This window comes from Rhinoderma darwinii, chromosome 2, assembly GCF_050947455.1.
Source record: "Rhinoderma darwinii isolate aRhiDar2 chromosome 2, aRhiDar2.hap1, whole genome shotgun sequence".
NCBI lineage: Eukaryota > Metazoa > Chordata > Amphibia > Anura > Rhinodermatidae > Rhinoderma > Rhinoderma darwinii.
In genome coordinates, this window is record NC_134688.1 from 465,841,299 (window position 1) to 465,860,828 (window position 19,530).

Here is a 19,530-nt window from a genome sequence, read left to right on the forward strand (position 1 = left end):
TGCTGAAGGAGTGAAAGAGGGACCCCCTCCCTCTAACCTCTTAGATGCCGCAGTCAGCATTGGGGGTGGCATCCAAGGGGTTAAACCTCAAGAATCGGAGCTATCTCCGACCCCAGAGCGGGTTGTCAGCTGTATAATACAGCCGAAGCCCCAACAAGTAATGGCGCGGGCACAGAACTCCTATGCCCACATCATTCAACATGTTGTGATCCTTCATCATAAATTTCAACACTATTTGAAAGTTACACTATAGACATGCCGATAGAAAAATGTGGGTGGAAAAACAAAAAAAGACACAACACACAGTTTATCAACCCCTTAACGCACCATGCCGTAACTGTATGTCATGGTGATCAGCAGGCGCAGAAACTATGTACGTGCGATCAACAGCAGGAGTGGTGATTGACAGCCGGGATCAGATACACCTCTGATCTGGACCGTTAACCCCTTAGATGCTGGAGTCAATAGTGACCACAGCATCTAAGATGTTTATTAGAGGGGGGGGGGCTCCCTCTGTCTGCCCATCATTCCCCAGCGACACGGTTGCGGGTCGCCGTTGGGTTACCATGGCAGCTCCCTGTTGGGTTGAAGACAACTCACAGACGTTTTATGTGAGCCGACTTCAGCCTCAAAAGGTGCGCAGGTCAGTGGATGGTGCAGGGCGCTCAACTGAGCGCTTCTGCTCCTTAGTTTCAGTAATGGTGGGGGTGTCAGCACACGGACCCCACCAATCGAAATTTTTGATATGTCTCTATGACATATCAAAGGTTTGCAGAAAGTGCAGTTACTCTTTAAAAAACAAAAACCTACAACCTGACCTGCAAACGAGCCATCATACGGTAATATTGACAAAAAGTTAGGACTCTAAGGAATGCAGCGACAGAAAAATAAAAACATGTTTGTGAAAAAATTAATTATTTGGTGTTGCCTTATTCATACCGACCCGAATAAAAAATAGAATTAGTTCTTACCGGTAATTCTTTTTCTGGGAATTCTCTATGACAGCACACAGGAGGTTGACTTCATGTCTAATTAAGGACAGGAAACAGAGTTAGGGTGTGTTCACATCAGCGTCGGACTTCCATTTATCGATTCCGTCTTTATGACGGCATCAGATAGGCCTCTGGCTTTTAAAATTGTCTGTTCAGAAGCCATGCTTCCAAACTGAGTTTATGGGGATCTGAATGATGAATAGGCCCCTGGTGGAGAAGATCCTGAGACACTGGGAGATGGAGGGGACGCCTCAGTTTTAGGTTGTTTTTGAGACCAAACCAACTGTGCATTGCCCAATGTGGGGCCACTAGGATAAGTGTGACGTCTTCTGAGTTGATCTTTTGAAGAATTCTCGGAAGAGGGATTGGAGGTAAAGCATATGCCAGTCGATAATCCCAATGATAAGCTAGGGCATCCACTCCTATAGAAGAATCCCTTGGATTGAGGGAATTGGAAATCTGCACTTTGTGATTGGCCTGGGAGGCAAATAGGTCTATTTCTGTAAGACCCCACTCCTGTATGAGCTGTAAAGTCTGATCTAATAGGCTCCATTCTCCTGGATCCAGGTCTTGCCGGCTGAGATCGTCTGCCTGGATGTGGATGAAAGGTTGAGAGAGAAGGTTCTTTTCTGCCCAGAAAAATATTTTCTCCGATAGGTATTGTAACTTTCTGCAGCGTGTTCCGCCTTGGTGGTGAACATGAGCTACTGTGGTCATGTTGTCCAAATAGATCCGAATAGCTCCGGCCAAACTGCCTGAAAAGTTTTTGTATTTATGCAGGCTCCCCAGCCTCTCTTGCTAGCATCTGTAATAAGACAGTGGATAGGTGTCTGTATCCATAGGGCTCGCTTCCTAAATTTTTTGGGTGACAGCCACCAATTTAGGGATTTTTTCATTAGGGGAGGGGTTATAAAAAACTTCTTCTCTAGGGATAAAGGATTCTTGTCCCATTTTGACATTAGGAGATAAGGAAGATCTTGGATTTTCGCCTGAAGTACTTTTTGAAGGACAGTGAATCCTCGTGACAACGAACCTGGAGGGGGGATAAAAAGAGAACTCCAGTTTGTACCCCTAACGTATGGTATTCAGAACCCAATGGTTCGAGGATATCCTTAGAGGGTTCACCCCAAGTAGACATAAATTGTGTATCGAAAAGGAAACTGTCTTTCATTTCTCCCGAAAGGTCCAACTTCATTTCAGGTTCTAACCATTCACTTTTTATAAAAAAATTTAGGCTCTCATGAACCGGGAAAAAAAATAATTTAAAACTGTTTTTTTACTTCCTGAATTTCTTCAATACCCATAGTTGATGTAATGGCTTGAAGAAGATCATTTATAAATTCGGAGGAAAAATAATATTTTTCCTGATGATGGGCTGGTTGAAATATTTCTTCTTCCTCAAATATATCACCGATAGTGGAAGCGAAGGCTGGTTCGGACCCAGGATATCTATTGCAGGACCTCTATCTTCCTCTTTTTTTAAGTGGATGGGCCTGGTGTGTCTTTCTAAACAGATAAGGATGACATAGATGACTGAATTTATTGTCGTATTAGGGATTTTATCTCATCCATATGGGAAGGATGTTCTTTCTTAAGAATCCTTTCTGTACAGGGTTGACAAGAGAGGTTTCCTATAACTTGAGCTGAGTTTAATAGCATATATAGCACACTTGCGGATACTAGATCTCCCACTGGTTCTAGACTTATGTGACACATCCTTTTCTCCCTGGGAAAACATAAGGGAGAGAAGAATGAGAAGTGTCCCACCTTAAAAATATATAAGACTCCCACTTTAATCAGAACATACTGGGCCAGTGATCATGCTGATCTCAGCAGATTCGGAGTGGGTAGCATCACTTTCAGGTATAATGGAAGCAAAGAAAGACTTTTGTCCTACCTAAAGCAAGGACACCTCAGATCGGGTGGCACATAAAGGGTGTCACCGGGATCGCACGATATCCTCGTCCAATGCGAGGCCTCCCCCTTCAGAAGGCCCCAATAGCGAACAGAGGCCATAGAACTACCTCCAGGTTAAGCTGGAAGTCCGGAGTCATGTGAGTCTGGGACGCAGGCGTGCGTTCCAAGGACCAGAAGTAGTCACAAATGGACTGGACACCCAAGGATACCAGAAGGAAGAGATGGCGACTGGAAACACCAGGGACCGAAGCACACCTTATCCCATCCAACATTGCCAGAGCGCCAAAGGATGGGAAGAGGATCTGCCCAGCAGGCGCAGTAACAGGGGAGGAAGGACAAAGTCGATCGACCCCCACTGCACAGTCAGAATTTTTTTTTTTAAATCCTGCAGCTAAACCGTCACCCGCCAGGTCTAGCCTCTCTGTCATGTCTCCAAAGGCACAGGAAACCACTGGTATGCTGGGGCCTTTTTAAATGTTTCCATACCGACATGAAGTAAACCTCCCATCTACAGCTATGTAGGATGATTGGGGTAAAGTAACATATTTGTTTTTTGCACTCTTATTTGTACAACAGAATTAGAAATATGCACCCCAAAATGGTGCAATTGAAAACTAAAACTCCCGTCGCAGACAATAAGCCCCCATACAGCTGCAAAAAAAATTATATGTATAAATATATATATATATATATATATGTGTGTGTGTCATGCCTTAGAACGCAACAGTAAAAAAAAACAAAGAAAAAAAAACAAACTATTGCTTGGTCCTGAACACCCAAAATAAGCTGGTTCTGAAGGAGTTAAAAACACATAAGTTCCATCCAAGTAACAGCTGCAAGTAGAATCCATGTTTTCTTCCAAGAGAACTAAAGGTCCTTGAATAGATCACTCAAGTCAACTATAAGGGTAAATTTGCATGTAGGGGTTGTGGGGTGAGAAGCTCCATCACTAACTTGATGAAAAGTGCATGTAAAATTTGCTGGTCTGATTTGCATGCCACACATCAATGGGGAGAACAGAAAATGTAGTCAGAATAATCAGAAGTTTGTCTGATATATTCCCAATTATATCAATGCATCATCTGGGAGAGATGTAAAATACATTAAATAAAAAAACTTGCAAAAAATTACAGCTCCCACGTCATCACCCAGATGTCTCATAAGGGGACATGGAAACACTGTAGCCCATCATCTACCATATAATGTAGATTGACTTGAGAAAATTGGAAAAGACTGCAACAACGAAGCGACCCTTACTATATACAACCCAACTTCCCAGGATGGAAAAGCTAGAGAATTTAACCTGACAGGGCCATTCTGGAGATGTTTAGGTGAAAATTATTATTACTTACCGGTAATTTAATTTTCTTTAACCTCCACGACAGCACCACCAGGAGGGATTCCCCACCTCCAAGGGACAGGAAACAACAGGAAGCAGTTTAAAGTGTAGCTAAACGTTTGACAAACTTAGTGACATGTCAGAAGATTGGATTGGTGGGGGTCCGAGCACTGAAACCCCCACCAAACGCTAGAACGAAGCAGCTGAAGTGCTCGTGTGACCGCTCAGCTGCTTCGTGTCTGTTCGGCTTTTTCCGGAAAGCCGATGTATCGGAGTACGGGCTCATAGACTTTCTATTGAGTCCGTACCCCGATACATTTATTTCCGGAAAAAGCCAAACAGACACGAAGCGGCTGAGCGCTCACACGAGTGCTTCAGCTGCGTCGTTCTAGCGATTGGTGGGGCTTTCAGTGCTCGGACCCCCACCAAGCCAAACTTCTGACATGTCACTATGACATATCAGAAGTTTCTCAAACGTTTAGCTACACTTTAAATTCCCCCTGCTCTTTCCTACCCTCTCGAGTTAATACCTGAGACTTGATAATACGCAGGCTAAGAATCTTAAAATTCTTCTAATAAAATTATGGAAAAGGGTGGGAAAAAACCCGGTGGTGTCGTGGAGGCTAAAGGAAAATCAAATTACCGGTAAGTAATAATCATTTTTCCCTCTACACCTCCGCGACAGCACCACCAGGAGGATTAACATACCGTATTTTTCGGACTATAAGACACACCAGACCATAGGACGCACTGAGGTTTTAGACAACAGAAAATAGGAAAAAAAGTATTTGTTAAAAAATAATTTATTCTGTTTCACCACATTCTGAGAGCCAAAATTGTTTTATATATTTTTTTATCGACTGAGCGGTGTGAGGGCTTATTTTGTTGCGGGACGAAAGAAATTATTTTATTTTTTACATTGTGCTTGGGGAAAAATGGGAAAAGGTTTTTTTTTCTACACTCCTAAAAATGTATCAAAATTTTTTTTATTTTTTTTTACACATTTTATTAGTTCCCCTAGGGGACTTGAACCAGCAGCCACTTTGTTACATGTGGAGTTACTGAAACAGCGTAACTACGCTGTTTTCCTAACACCCATAGTAGTGAATGACAGTTACGGAAGCAGCGTAGCATGCGAGCTACGCTGTTTCCGTAACTACTGTTCAGTTCTATGGGAGTTACGGAAACAGCGTAGCTCCGCGAGTTACGCAGTTTCAGTAACTCCACATGTAATCAAGTGACCAGGAGAGCACAGAAAGCTAGAACGGGGTTTAGGGGGCCACGTTCTAGAGATAGGTGGGGGTCCCAGAGGTGGGACCTGCATCTATCTGACATTTATGACATATGTGGATATGTCATAAATGTCCTTCATACCCCTATAAATGCCGCGGTCGCTATTGAACACAGCATTTAACTAGTTAAAGGGGTTTGCCATAAAACACATTTATCCCCTACCCACAGAATAGGGGCTACATGTGAGATCGCTGGGGGTCCGACCGCTGGGACCCCCAGCAATAAGGAGAACTGGGGACCACCCAAAGCACTACATGAGAAGCTTGGACTTCCGGGTTCTGTGCCCGGCTTATCTATTCTGCAGCTCCATAGAGATTAATGGAGAACGGCTCGCGCATGCGCAAAAGAATCCCACTTTCTCTCTATGAAGCTGCCGGACACAGAACGCGAAGTCACATCTTCTCATGCAGCGCTCTTGATAACGTTCACTCCCCATTCTCCTTATCGATCACACAGAATCCTGTATTCAGAATCCTGACCACATCTCTGCACGTCTCTGTGATTTACAGCATAGCAGGCGTAGTCTCGCGAGATTACGCTGTAAACTGTCATTTACAGCGAGATCTCGCTGTGCTGTAAATCACAGAGACGTGCAGAGAAGTGGTCAGGATTCTGAATAGACATCACGTCCTGGCTGGAGGTAATGTATATTCATTGTCAGGACACTGCAGTAATGTTATAGTGTGTTTATGTGGCTGCACATCGCGATATAGCTGTATCGCTATGTGCTGTGTAAATGAATTGAGAGAAGTGTATGACGCTGATTGGTCACTGATTGGTCAGCGTCATACACTTCTCTCCACAACGCCCACTTGGTCAAAAAGTTGTCCATTGAGAAACTCATTAGCATAAAGCTAATATAGGTCATAACTCCGTCAAAAATGATAGTTTTTCTAAATAAAAAACACTGCTGTAATCTACATTACAGCGCCGATCACATCATGTACAAGATAGGCCACTTATAATGTGGTGACAGAGCCTCTTTAAGCAGCAAAGGAGGAGACTTCTCCATGAATTAGGAATGGGAGATAGCTTCATTGATCCATCTTGAAATAGAAATCTTGCTTGCCTCGTGACCTTGGTTTTTGCCGTGGAACTGAATTAACAATTGCTCCTGACATTTGAAAGATTTTGTTCTGTCTAGATAGGTGAGGATACATCTACTGACATCCAATGTATGAAATTCTGCCTCCTTTTCATTTTTAGGGGAAGAGCAGAAAGAAGGAAGGGATATCTCTTGCTGACAATGAAATTTGGACACTACCTTCGGAAGAAAAGATGGTAAGGGCTTTAGAACAATTCTATCTTCCAGGATGTTCAAATGGGGAGATGAAAAGCATTGTATTTCTCCAACTCTGCGAGCAGATGTTATTGCTAGAAGAAAAACCGTCTTCAGGGTTAGGAATTTCAAGGAAGCATCCTGAATTGGTTCGAAAGGATGTCTGGTAAGTGCGGTTAGTACTAAATTCAGATCCCAAGGAGAGACCCTGGAAACAATTGGAGCCGTCATACTAGAAGTTGCTCTGAAGAATCTCTTAACGGTCCGCTATCCTCTGATCCAGGAAGGCACTGGGAGCAGCATTATGGACTTTCAAGGTACTGGTTCTCAAACCTAAGTCGAGACCAGGGCCGCTCTTTGGATAGATGGCGCCTTGTGCGAAATTTTCTTTTGGCGTCCCACCACAATCATACAAAAAATGCCCCATAAAAAAAGTATAATGCCCCCACAGTATAATGCCCTATATAGTGCCCCTACACAGTATAATGCCCCTTTAGTGCCCCACATACAGTATAATTTTTAATGTAATATATTATAACCCCTTCAAGGACACAGTATTTTGTCCTCTAATTGTGCCCACAGTATTATGCCCGCTAAGTGCCACACACAGTATATTGCCCCCTGTAGTACCCCTACACAGTATAATGTCCGCTTAGTGGCCCCCACACAGTATAATTCCCCACTCCCCTAGCTGCCACACACAGCCCCCCATGTAGATAGTGCCTCCCTGTAGATTGTGCCATACAGCCTCTCTGTAGATAGTGCCATAATCCCCCACCTCCTCCTGGTAGACAGTGCCATAATCCCCCCCCAAAAAAAACTGTTTACTCACCTAGGCCCGTACCCACGACGAACTGAGCTGCTCCACGACGGGATCCTTGCATAGGTCGGCCTGATCATGTAGCTTAGTACAGAGTTTCCCAAACTTTTCGGACTCGAGGCACCATTGGAAAAATAAAATTTCCTCAGGGCACCCCTACCAAATTTTTTTCGAGAAAGACAGAAAACTGCTAAAATCAAGCACTACACTGGTAGGGGTATGTTCACACAGTGCTTTTTGTAAAGCAAAAAAAAAACCCTGCCTCAAAATTCCTTCAGGAATTGTAGGTAGTGCCACACGGCTCCCTTGTAGGTAGTGCCACATGTCCCCCTGGTCGGTAGTGCTACACAGCCTCCTTGTAGGTAGTGCCACACAGCCTTCTTGTAGGTAGTGCCCCCCTCCCTGTAGATAGTCCCCCTGTAGCCCCCAGAAGGAGCGGAATCCCCCTGTGGCCGTGGATTCCGCTCCTGGAGTGCTCCGCTTCAAAATATATATATATATATAAATATATATATATATATATATATGAGACTTCAGGGGCAACTTGGAATCCCCATCCACATTGTTGCAGATGCTGTGACTGGGGATTCCACTCCAGGAGCAGACCCTGTGCATGTGTCCAGAGTGGGCAACGCTGTGGACGGGGATTCCGCTTCAGGAGTTGCCTCCGAGGTCACTGTCCATATATGGACAGAGACATCAAGCGCTCTGTCCAGGAGCGGAATCCAGGGCCACACGGGATATACGCTCCTTCAGGGAGCTACAGTGGCGCTAGTAAATAGCAGATCGGGGAGATAACTCCCTGCTCTGCTATTGCGTTGCCGCCAGCCATTGGGGAGACGGGGGGCACGGGTACCCTCATGCCCGATGTCGCCGCTATTACTGCTACAGCGGTAGCAACACCAGTGAGTGAAGAAGCGCCCAAGCGGAAAGGCGGCTGCTGAGTCGCCGGGCCCGGGCGCTTCTGAAACAAGTAGGGGAAGGGAGCCAGCGCAGCTCCCCCTTCCACCTGCAGGAGTGATGCACCCTGTGCAATGGCACAGGTCACACACCCATAAGGCCGGCCCTGGTCGAGACCTGACTAAAGAAAATCCAGGATAGTGGATATCTTGGGTTGGAGAAAAGAATCAGTTGAAGAGGTTCGCTTCAGGAAGGTTCTCCAAACCCTGTGGTAAATCTTGGAGGTGACCTTTTTTCTGCTCCTCAATAATGTATCTATTACTTTTTTTTGAAAGGCCCTTCTCCTTCAACATGTTCTGTTCAACATCCAAGCTGTGAGATGAAGTTGATTTACCTCTGGGTGAAGGATTGGTCCCTGTAACAACAAGTCCTGCCTCAGAGGTAGATGCCTGGGGGCTTCTTGATTCATTCTCAGCAATAGTTGAAACCATGACCTCTTGGGCCAATATGGGGCTAATAGAATAACTCTCCCTGGCTCCTCCAAAACCTTCTTCAGTACCCTGGGAATGAGAGGGAATGGAGGAAAAGCATATGAGTTCCCTCCCTCCCAGGTTTGAGACAGTGCATCTACTCCTGACGGATTGTCCTTGTAGGACAGGGATAAGAACCTCTACCTCCGGATGTCCCCATCTTCTGATAAGGTCTTTAAATATCTGCAGATTTAGACACCACTATCCTGGAAACAAGGTCTGTCTGCCATCTAATTTTCTGTTCCTCTTAGATGTATAGCTGTTAGAGATAGAACATTTTGCTCGGCCCAGATGAAAGTTTGTTCAGATACCTGACAAAGTAGCCGGCTACTCGTTCCTCCTTGTTTGTTCAGGTATGCTACCGTAGAGAAATTGTCTGAGAACATCTAGATGTCTTTGCCCTTTAGTAGACTTTCTAAGGCTTTCAGAGCTTCCCAGACTGCAGTTTGATGAAGCTCTTGATAGAGGTTCCATAATCCCTGGATCATGTTCTGACTTGACTGGGCTCCCCATCCGGACTGACTGGCATCTGTAGTCAGGACTAGTGGGTACCTGTCACCACAAGACACCTCTTGATAAATTTTCTTCTTGTGTCCACCACATCTGATTGTTTTACCCTGAAAGGAATCCTCCTCTTGTGATTTAGGGATTCCTGCTTTTTGTCCCAGCAGGACAGAAGGAAGTGCTGGAGAATGCGAGTGCGCCTGGGCCCATCTGACTGCTGGAATGGAAGCCGTTAGCAACCCCAACACTGACGATCTGTTATAGAAGCTGATGTTCGATAAATGAAGTGACCGCCTGGAGTAGATCATCTCTCTTTTCTCTTGGAAAAAACTAAGTCTGGACCTGAGAATCCCTAGAAATACCTTGGATTGCTCTGGTGTCAGGTCCGATTTTTCTAGGTTGATCGGACAACCCAGGGATAGCGGTGTCCTCTGCCAAAAACAATGGTCTTCCACTATTATCTGATGAATCGTCAGGATCTAGTTCCCCCCTCTTCCTGATGGATATCAGAGTCAGACTCTTCATGCGGTATAGATTTAGAAGTGGAAAGTATGGGAGATGGTGAGTGGCTCCGAGACCGCACTGTATCCACCTCCTCTCGGATCATACATCTGAGATTTTGTAGCAGTGACTGGGACTCCTTGCTTTCTCCAAACGTTTTTGGCATATCGCTTTCTTGTGCCGTAGGAAGGTTTTTTTTTGCAAAGTCCGCACTTCTTAATAGGTCGGATCTTTTGAATTCCTTTTTTACCTCCCTGAAAAAACCCCAAACATATATGAAGCTTTCAGTCAAATATTTTGAGGCTTTACAGAGGGAGGGGGGGGGGGGGGTTATATAAAAATACACCCACATCCTTACCAGGCTAAGGGCTCTGGATAGGTCAGCAGACTCTGCATGGGATATCTCAGCTGACCTCAATGAATTCAGCAAGAAGCAGCCCTGAAATAACAGCTACTACAGATCAAACCAGCAGTACTGGTTTTAAGAGGTTTTGGCACTGAAAATTTTAAACTACCTTTAAGGTGGTTAAGGTTGCTAAACACTCCCAGATGCTAGACGCTAGCTCCATGTGCATTATGGGATTTCCTTGCCCAAGTGAAATCCCAGACTCTAGAGCCAACCCCCGTTTCCTGTAGATTGGTCCAGAAGCCGAATCCTGCATCCCATGTCCAAAATGGAACTGGAGTAGGGAGAATTTAAGATGGATTCCTGTCCCTTGGAGGCAGGGAGCCACCCCGGTGGTGCTGTCATGGAGATGTAGAGGGGGGGGAAAAAAAAAGTCTGAACTAGGAGGGCATGTCCACCTTTGACTACAAAAGTACATTAAAATACTTATGAAAAATGGTAATAACCTCATGACACTCCAGAGCTGCATTCAAGATTGTCATGCAAGCTTCAAGAGCTGCATCCGTAATTCGCCCGCCAGACACCCGAGTGCCGATCTGCTATAATGAACGACAGATTTGTTACTAGTGCTTAGTGTAGTTTACAACTCTGAGCACAGAAGGGAAGTCTTCGTGCAAACCCTGAACAAGCAGGAAACATTACATTAAATTGGGGCTTCAGCATTGGGCAATGCCTGATTGCTGGGACCTCCACCGGTCACTAAAATGAGGGTCCCCGAGCCCCCATCCCTCCTCACTGCTCTTGTCTAAGGGCCTGACAGACAAGTACAGCACTTCGCTCCACCAGCCCCATAGGCTTTGAATAGAGCATGCTCAAATCTGCTGCACTTACTCTTTGCTGCGGTTGTTCAGTGAGGAAATGCATCTGAAGAGCCCGTTGTAGTGTGTAATGGCTGCAGCCCCACCGATCACCTAGCCGACGAATTGGTGATCGATGTCTATTGTGGGAAAACTTAAATCTGGCAGAATTATGAATGCAGCTCTGGAGCATAATTCAGGATTAGCAGTTTTTTTTCCCCTTCCAGTTAACTGGTATCTGAAGTTGGACACTAAATGCTTGGTCTATAATTATGGAATATATTTCAGTGTGAAGGAAAAAAGTTGACAGTGGGAAAAAGTTTTGAAGTGTTTGCAACCAGGCTCTATACAACAGTAATTCTACACGCTACAGCAAAAGTTAAAATTCACAATCCAACAAGTAGTTATATTTTTTTTTTCAACCAGATTTTATTGGTTTGGTGATCAGTACACAGACACTATGAACAATCTGTACATTTTAACCTTTAAACTAGTAGAATGGAAATCTAGGAATAAAAACATGAACGAAAATGAAAAATCAGAACCCAAAAAACTAGCGGCTTTTACAACTCGAAGTTTAAAATACAAGTTGTTTATATTTTTTTGTAAAAAATAACAGAGCACCCCTCGTACCGGTAATCTTCAATGCATTAGCTTAAAACCCTGCAAAGGGAGATGGCGAAAAAGATGTTTGAAAAAAACCAAAAACAGATAATGCAGCTGCCCTGGGGAGTGAAGTGGTTGACAAATTTAACCGCTTTTTTTAATTTTATTACTTTTTTTCTCATAACTTCCCAGTACTTTACATCACACTCACTACACACTCGAAGGTTTCAAAAAGATTCACAGCACTTTTACATAGTTACTGAAGTGAAAATAAAATACCACTACCCAAAAAAAAAAAAATTAGGAAAAATATGGTAACATCACAGATAAGTACACAATTTTTTTTTAGAGGGAAATCCAACACCAGGGGATTCTTTTTTTATTAGGTTGTAAAAATTGTACGCAAGACAATATGGGTACAGAGAACAGTTAAAATGTTAAGACAAATAAAAAAAATTAAAAAAAAAAAGTCATCCATTTCGGCCAGTATAGGAACATTGGGCTATGCCGTCCCCCACTCCTAGTCAGGGAATCCGCTAGCAAAATAGCAGAAGGCATAAAGGTCACAAAAAGAGGAAAAAAAATTAATGTTTTACATATTTAACCATCTTAGATGAAAAACTTAATGGGATCGACCCGCCAGCTCCTTCCTCGCTCAAAAACATCAGATCATTTGGTTACAAATTCCAGGCAATTGACAACTATATATAATGGCCATAACATCCATCAAAATACTTAATAAAACAAAGAACCTCAAAAAACAAAGACATGGTGGGATTCCCTCCTATTTTAAAAATGTGTTTTCTAGAATTAAACTACTAAAAAACTTGCATTTACAAAATAGCTGATAAAAATATTCCTCTGAATTGTACAAGGGAGGTACAGGAACCACTGATAAAAGACTTGAACAGATGTAGGTTATTCAGATTTGGATTCCTTGTCTCCATCAGATGCTGGGGCCTAGAAGAAAAGACAAAAACTTACGTTACAACCAGTCAAAAACCGAAGAAAAATGGCTAAAACGTGGTCCGAAATAATCCACTTGCACAGTACACCATGAGACATAACCGTCTGCTGTACAGGTGAATGTACTGCATTGTTCCCTGTTATCAGCCAATCCCTACTCTCAAGGTTCTCTACACTGGAGAGGTGACAGTCACATACCCATCTGTGATAGATATTAAGCAGCTCATCTTAAAGGTGGTGTCCAGGATTATTTTATTTTTTTCTCCCTTAAACAGCTCCACCCTTGTCCATATCTAGCACTGCAGCTCATCTCGATTGATGTGCTGCAATACCAAACAAATCCTGCGTACAAAAGTGGCACTGTTTCTAGAAGAAAAAAAAAAAGCCTTTCTAATACTGGACAGCCCCTTAAAGCTTTGCAGCTGCTGTTCGGTGGCCCTTAATCTGACTGCTTCCTAGAGTAGCCAAGCGTGGAGCAACTATGTTAACACCTGGAATTAAGTTCGCGTACTCAATATCTCCACCGTTTCAAGATGGAATTGGTACCAAGACCAGCAAAGCTTACAGCAGACTTGTCATGGACCAATTTGACAACGTAAATAATCAATGTGACTTATTGGTCTCCTTGGGCCCGTAAGGAAAATGTATTGTCTGAGGTCGCCAATCATCAATTCCAGGTGTTAAAACTTAAGCAGTGGAGAAAGTAACTCCACTGCCAGTTACCGCCACAACTAAGGCTAAGAAATACCAGACTGGTGACCATAACACAGTCCTCGACTGTGACCCACCTCGTCACTTTTTGTCTCTCCGTTTTCGGATGGCAGATCATCCTTAGCTTCCTCTTTGTTAGCTTCTTCAGTCTGTTTACCTTTAGCTCCTTTCTTTCCCTTTGCTGGAACTTTTTTGTCCTCGGACTTCTCCTGAAAAGTAGATGGAAAGGATTAATACAGGATTCCAACATCTAAAAAGTTTACGCAACCCTCTCCGGCTATAAATAAGAGCGGTATATTAGCGGTGTCGGTTTATGCACATTTATAGGCGACTTCTTAGCCTGGTGCTATGCTACACGTCTCCTTATACACCATGTTGTGTCCCACCAAGTGTAAGAACTGACATGAACACAAGTGTTGGGCCAACTGGGAGGCAAACAGATAGTGAACCCCCGTGTCTCCCACCACCTGCCACCATTTATCAGACAGCTGGTACTAACACCAGCAGCTGTTATAGCACTTCGCCGACCACGCTCGAAAACAAACTCACCTTTACTGCCACCTTCTCCTTTTTTGGCTTTGGTTCAGCTTTAGTTGGAGCTGGTTTCTGTAAAAAGACAAAACCAAAAGTTCTAAGGAGTCCAACACGGATGCACAACAGAGGTTCTACACTCAAGTCTGCTCAATAGGAAGAGAATGCGGCAGCTACATTAAGTTATCCCTAGAGTAATGCAACTCTTCTCCATTAGTGGGTCGTTGTACTATTTTTGTGTTTGCTTCAGGTATATTGTACTGATCTATGGGTATTAACACCAAATCCTGGCCCTACTTAGATCTCCAGGGCTAAGAACCACCAGAAATATGTGATATTAACAGCTCACATTTGCTCAAGGCTCCTTTACACGGGCTGATAAGCAGCCAAACAAACGCTTGTCGACTGATCACATTTTTTAGACAGCCTATAAAGTTGTCGGCAGCACATCCCCGGTTTACATAGGCGCTGCTGACAATATGCAAACCGTATGGGGACCAACTATTCAATTAATGATCATTTGTCTCCATAAAGTTAGCATCGGCCCATATAAGAGGGTCTTTAAACAAGCACTTGCTATGGGTGTTACCAAACATGGCTGCCTAGAAGAATGAAGGTGAATCATGGGAAGTTTGTTTCTTAGGCTGTATATGTAAAAGTATACTAGAATATTTTTATTTTTTTTAGAGTTCAAAGTGATGTAATGACATAACAGCCATGTGACTGACAGCCAATCACCTCATTAGAGTGCTCTAACTAACGTGTCCTGTATAAGGGGCCATTCACACGTTGTGGTTAGAACCACAAAAAAAACATGCGTTTTACCATGATTTTTGATGTAGCGGCTGTAAAAAAAAATTCAACGCACCAAGTCACAGTAAAAATATTTGTGGTACCGACTGCAACGTGTGAATAGACCCTAAAAAAACCTCCGGCCATCGCTTCTAAATTGCAGGCTACTGAATACTTACAGCTGACAACCGTGCCGACCTCCTCTTGGGCTCATCCTTGGCATCTCCAGCATCAGCGGCATTGACCTAAAATAAAAGGAAATGGTTAGGAGTGTCATTTACATCTTGGGAGGCTGTCACTCAGCTTTTCCAGACCCCTGAATGGCAGCCTGCCTCATTATGCAGCAATACATAGTACAGTATTAATTCAAAACAAAGTAAACTTGCCGCTCTGTTCCTGGAAAGTCTGCCATGAATTACAATCAATGTTGCAAACCAGCTTTTCCAGAAACAGATGAAACAAAAATATGCTAATTTAAGAAATCAGAACAGATGCAAGAAGATCGGAAAGTGAAAATAAGATCAAATGCAGCAAGAAGGGACTTATAACCAATGTCAAAACTAACTATAATAAAATGAAGTTAATGTATCCCCAAAAGGTCAGAACAGAATGTGCAAAGACTAAGTGCAGGAGCCGTCGCATTTACTTAGGCCGGTCTTACTGTATACTAAACTGCAACATGTTCACGGTCCTCCAAACACGTGTCAGCCAGCAGATGGCGCTAAGCTGACAAGACCAGAGGACATGAGAGCTATAGTAAAGAACGGATGGCAAGGGGGGGGGCGGGGGTTGTGCGCGCGCTGGAAGAATGTAAGCTGCCTTATAAACAAACAAGAGCCAAAGCCATGGCGCTGGCTGCCCTCCCCCCACCTGGTGTGCATGAGTGGAACATGCCCTAGCTATGGAGACAGTCCCCCCCACCCGGTCAGGGTCATCAACGACATACAACACTCACGGGAGGACTTGATGGGTCGTGACGTCATGAACCCTTACGCCACAGCGGTTCTATCATTGGCTAGAGCTCATCGCCCGAAGCTTGCCTATTGGCTAAAGCGCGTGCTGAACGTTCTAGAACGTCCGGACCTCCCAGCTTTCTCGGGACTGACCAGTACGCTCATGAGAGCGCGGAGGAGAACCCGCCACCGAGGGCTGCGGGGCGGGCGGGAAGAAAACAGACAGAGCTGATCCCTTCTTCCACTGCGCGCCATTACTCCTTGCTCAGTCACCTCCTCCCCCCTCCACTCTTCCCTCACAACATCTCCTCACAAATACCACACGGGAATACGCCGCCATCACAATAACAGAATCTTAATCGAGAGAAATTATTATTTTTTTTGTAATTTTTTTTTTTAAATAAAACCCCAAAAATGAAAAAAATAAACAGATTTATATTACAGAATAAAATATAAAACCTATATATAACCGTTTCCAGTCATAAAACGACACGTTAAATATAAATATCCAATGGTGGAAAAAAAAGGCGCCATAATGGAATGCGCGGGATAATCCGCGAAGACAATGACCCGGGAGTCTCATAACAATAGGGGCAATGCCGGCACTTTTTGGCGGTAAAACAAGCGCACAAGTTGAAGACGCGCAAAGTACAAACCGCCGGGACTTAAAACAACCCCCTGCAAGAAGAAGAAGCGGCACGGCCAATACTCCATCTCCTTCCTCCACAGCCGGGCACGTCCTTGAGAATGCAGCAGTGCATAAGTGAGCCCGCAGCCCGCTTACCTTTCTCTTAGGCATGGCGATTGTTTTGTGCTTTTAGCGCTATACAAAAAAAATAAAAACTCTTCCAGCAGGAGCTTGCAGCACGTAATGGACGACCTGGGTGTCAGCGCTGAAATCCCTTCTCTCCTCCTGCAGATGGAGTCCTCACAAAGAACTAGTTCGATGCACAGCGTTTGCAAGCGGTTAATATGCCAAAGCCAAGAGAACTAGTTCAAACCGGATAGGATCCCTCCGCCTCTTTATCTATTCAACCTGCTTGAGGGGGGGCTGAAAGGGGGCTAGGTGGGTGGGATTTATTTGTACTCCCCGCCCCTTTCCCCCCTGGTGATTGGCTGAGATTGCCTAAAGAGCGCCTTTTAAACCATAACACGGGCACCTGTCTGGGTAGGTTAGGCTGTCAGTCATCTAATAATTGCCCCCTCCCCCACTCTGTGTATGTGTTGGGGTGGGGGCTGTTAAGATGGGAGGGGGCCATAGTAAATCGGCTTTAGGTAATTTTTCCCTCCATTGTTTTTTTTTTTTTCTTCTTCACGTTTGTTTGAATCACTGGTGGTAAATAGAACGCCTGACGCTGATTGGTCGGGAGCGCAGAGCGGATGGAACGTCACGAGTCTCAACGTTCTAAACCTATTCCCAACGTTCTATTCATCGTGTGCGGGGGGCGCGCGCATTATAACTTGCGCTTCTTTTGTAGAATAAAATGGATAAACGATAGAAATCTCATCTTATTTGTGTCTAGCAGGAGTTGTAGTTTCTGTGCGTGCCCTCCTCCTCGCGAATAAGGAGGGGCGGGGTTTGATGATTGCTATTGTGTGTGATGTGATCCCTGGAAACATGGCGGAGAGCTGTGCGTGGTTGTTAGTGCTGATCACTGTGTTTCTATGCAATCTCTTTAAAATTCAGCTTCCTTCCTTATCCTCAATAGTAAGTAAGCAAGCAGAGGTTTAAAGAGGGCGATTCAGATCATCATGGCGTGCAGGCACATGTATGGCGCCATTTATCATCAAGATTGCGACTGTAGAGCGCGGGTTTTACGATCCCCACCCCCTCCCTGATTTACATACAGCAACATCTATAGTGATATTTTTCATCCGGTTTTTGCTGCAAGTCATAAAGATCCGTTTTCCTCCAAGTGCTTTGGGCTGCCATGTTCCCAGATCCTCCTCACCTTATATAACCTTTGTGATCTATTGTAAATAGTGCTCCCTCTGTGCAGGGATTAGAATGGATGGTCTTATAACAGACGAGTAGCCTCAGCATCCTCAGGTCCTAGTGTGCTACAAACAAATATGGAGGGTGCCCCCCCCCCCCCCGTACATTACACAAGAGAAGACTTCAGTGCCACCATTGTCAGCTCTGTCAGTACTTCAGTCTATAATGTGTGTGATCTGTAGAGAAACAGTTGGTTGTACATTTTTTTTTTTATTACAATGTATTATATGAAGGATAATGTTTATAGGACATATTGACCTTCTGTATTAGGTGTGATTTTTGTATGGTTTTAGTGGTCTATACAAATGTAGCAGAGTGGAATCTGTCGTTTGAGTAATTGGAGCTGCTGTTTTAGTGCATTCCATAAGGCCAGGATCACACATGTTGTTTTGATGCAGTTTTTGTCACTTTTTTTTTTTTAAAGAAAACACAGGACTAGACACATAAGAAAAGCAGATTCATCCGGCTTTACACCTTTGCTTAGTTTTGAATCCACTTCTGAGCCAAAAACTGCATCGAAACTGCATGTGTATGATCCAGGCTTTAAAGAGGAGCTGACGCCTCGCCTGAAATAATTGTATTTCCCATTAAATAACAAGTTTGGAGCATCTTTTTATAGAGTTTTGGTTTGTTCTGTTCCTCTGTTATTATTCATAGAAATTTAGGAATTGACAACTGGGTGTTACCAGTTGGGGTGTGTCTCTACACACCCTTATACTGTCCAATCAGTGCTGACAGAGTGAGACTGTGCAGGAACACGCCCCTTTCACAAGGAGAATAACACCGTTGTCAATTTATTCATACATTTCTAGGAGGAATAATAGAGGAATGGCACAATGCAGAGTTCTAAGAAAATATGTTTCAGAATTGTTATTTAATGGGGAATACAATTATTTAAAAAAATCAATCAGACATGGGGGGGGGGTGATGGCTCCTCTTTGAGGGTACGTCCACACACAATGTACTCTCTACAGTATGTTCGTTTGCAATTTGTGCGTGGAAATTCCGCAGCGTTTTTGCAAGAGAAATTGACATGCTGCAGTAACGGAATTGCTGCGTATTTTCCGTCCGGAATTCCAGATGGAAAATACGCAGCGGAATAAAGAAGCGCCAAAGTGGGTGAGAATGAGCAAATTCATCCACACGCTGCGTAAAATTTAAGTCCTGAAATTCACTTGTGGTGCGTATATTTCGTTCCGCAGCATGTCAATTCCTGCTGCGGATAGTGGACTGTATTGCAGTAAAAAAAAAAACGCAGGAAATGGTGCGGTTTTTCCGCAGCGGAATTTTAGCGGAAATGCTGCAGAAATTTTCTGCAGCAATTCCGTTACATGTGGACAAGCCCTAAGAATCCGCCCGTATGTTTATTTCCGCACGTCTTTCCTGCCAATGTTTTTCGCAGTGTGGTTGAGATTTGAACAATGCTGCTACTAGAAGCATAATATGGAAAATGCCGACTGAAATTCTGCAGTGTTAAACTGTATCTGGACATACAATAAAGTGGTTTTCCAGGTAGCCTAACCTTAGTATGTGATTGGTGCGGACCCCAACGCTGGGACCCTCACCATTAGGAGAACGAAGGGTCCAAAGCGACTGCTGGAATGCCCCTTCACTGTTGTGCCAGACATTGGTACATGTGGCTGTGCTGGCATTGTAGCTCAGGCCACTTCCAGGCACATCTACATGTATGTAAGGGC

At 44.1% G+C, this 19,530-nt stretch overlaps 2 protein-coding genes and 1 long non-coding RNA gene across 4 annotated transcripts in view; 2 read left to right on the forward strand and 1 right to left on the reverse strand.

The window, feature by feature from the left end:
* LOC142741640 (uncharacterized) overlaps positions 1-9,837 on the forward strand; it is a 33,878-nt gene extending 24,041 nt beyond the window's left edge. The window contains exons 2-3 of the long non-coding RNA XR_012881216.1: positions 6,748-6,822; positions 9,739-9,837. This is a non-coding gene — a long non-coding RNA (uncharacterized LOC142741640). The remainder of the gene's footprint in view (positions 1-6,747; positions 6,823-9,738) is intronic.
* Positions 9,838-11,682: 1,845 nt separating this feature from the next.
* HMGN1 (high mobility group nucleosome binding domain 1) lies at positions 11,683-16,857 on the reverse strand. Its single transcript, XM_075854614.1, has 5 exons — positions 16,622-16,857; positions 15,064-15,129; positions 14,111-14,167; positions 13,639-13,770; positions 11,683-12,844 (listed from the first exon to the last, which is right to left on the reverse strand). Exons 1-5 carry the CDS (start codon positions 16,634-16,636, stop codon positions 12,803-12,805), a joined length of 312 nt encoding a protein of 103 aa, XP_075710729.1. The 5' UTR covers positions 16,637-16,857; the 3' UTR covers positions 11,683-12,802.
* Positions 16,858-17,354: 497 nt separating this feature from the next.
* GET1 (guided entry of tail-anchored proteins factor 1) overlaps positions 17,355-19,530 on the forward strand; it is a 67,650-nt gene continuing 65,474 nt past the window's right edge. The window contains exon 1 of one of the 2 annotated variants that reach the window (XM_075854612.1): positions 17,355-17,545. In XM_075854612.1, coding sequence (XP_075710727.1) covers positions 17,420-17,545 — 126 coding nt within the window. In that variant the 5' untranslated portion in view covers positions 17,355-17,419. Of the gene's footprint in view, positions 17,546-17,731; positions 18,001-19,530 lie in introns of those variants that run through there. The other variant, XM_075854613.1, reaches the window with a different exon arrangement.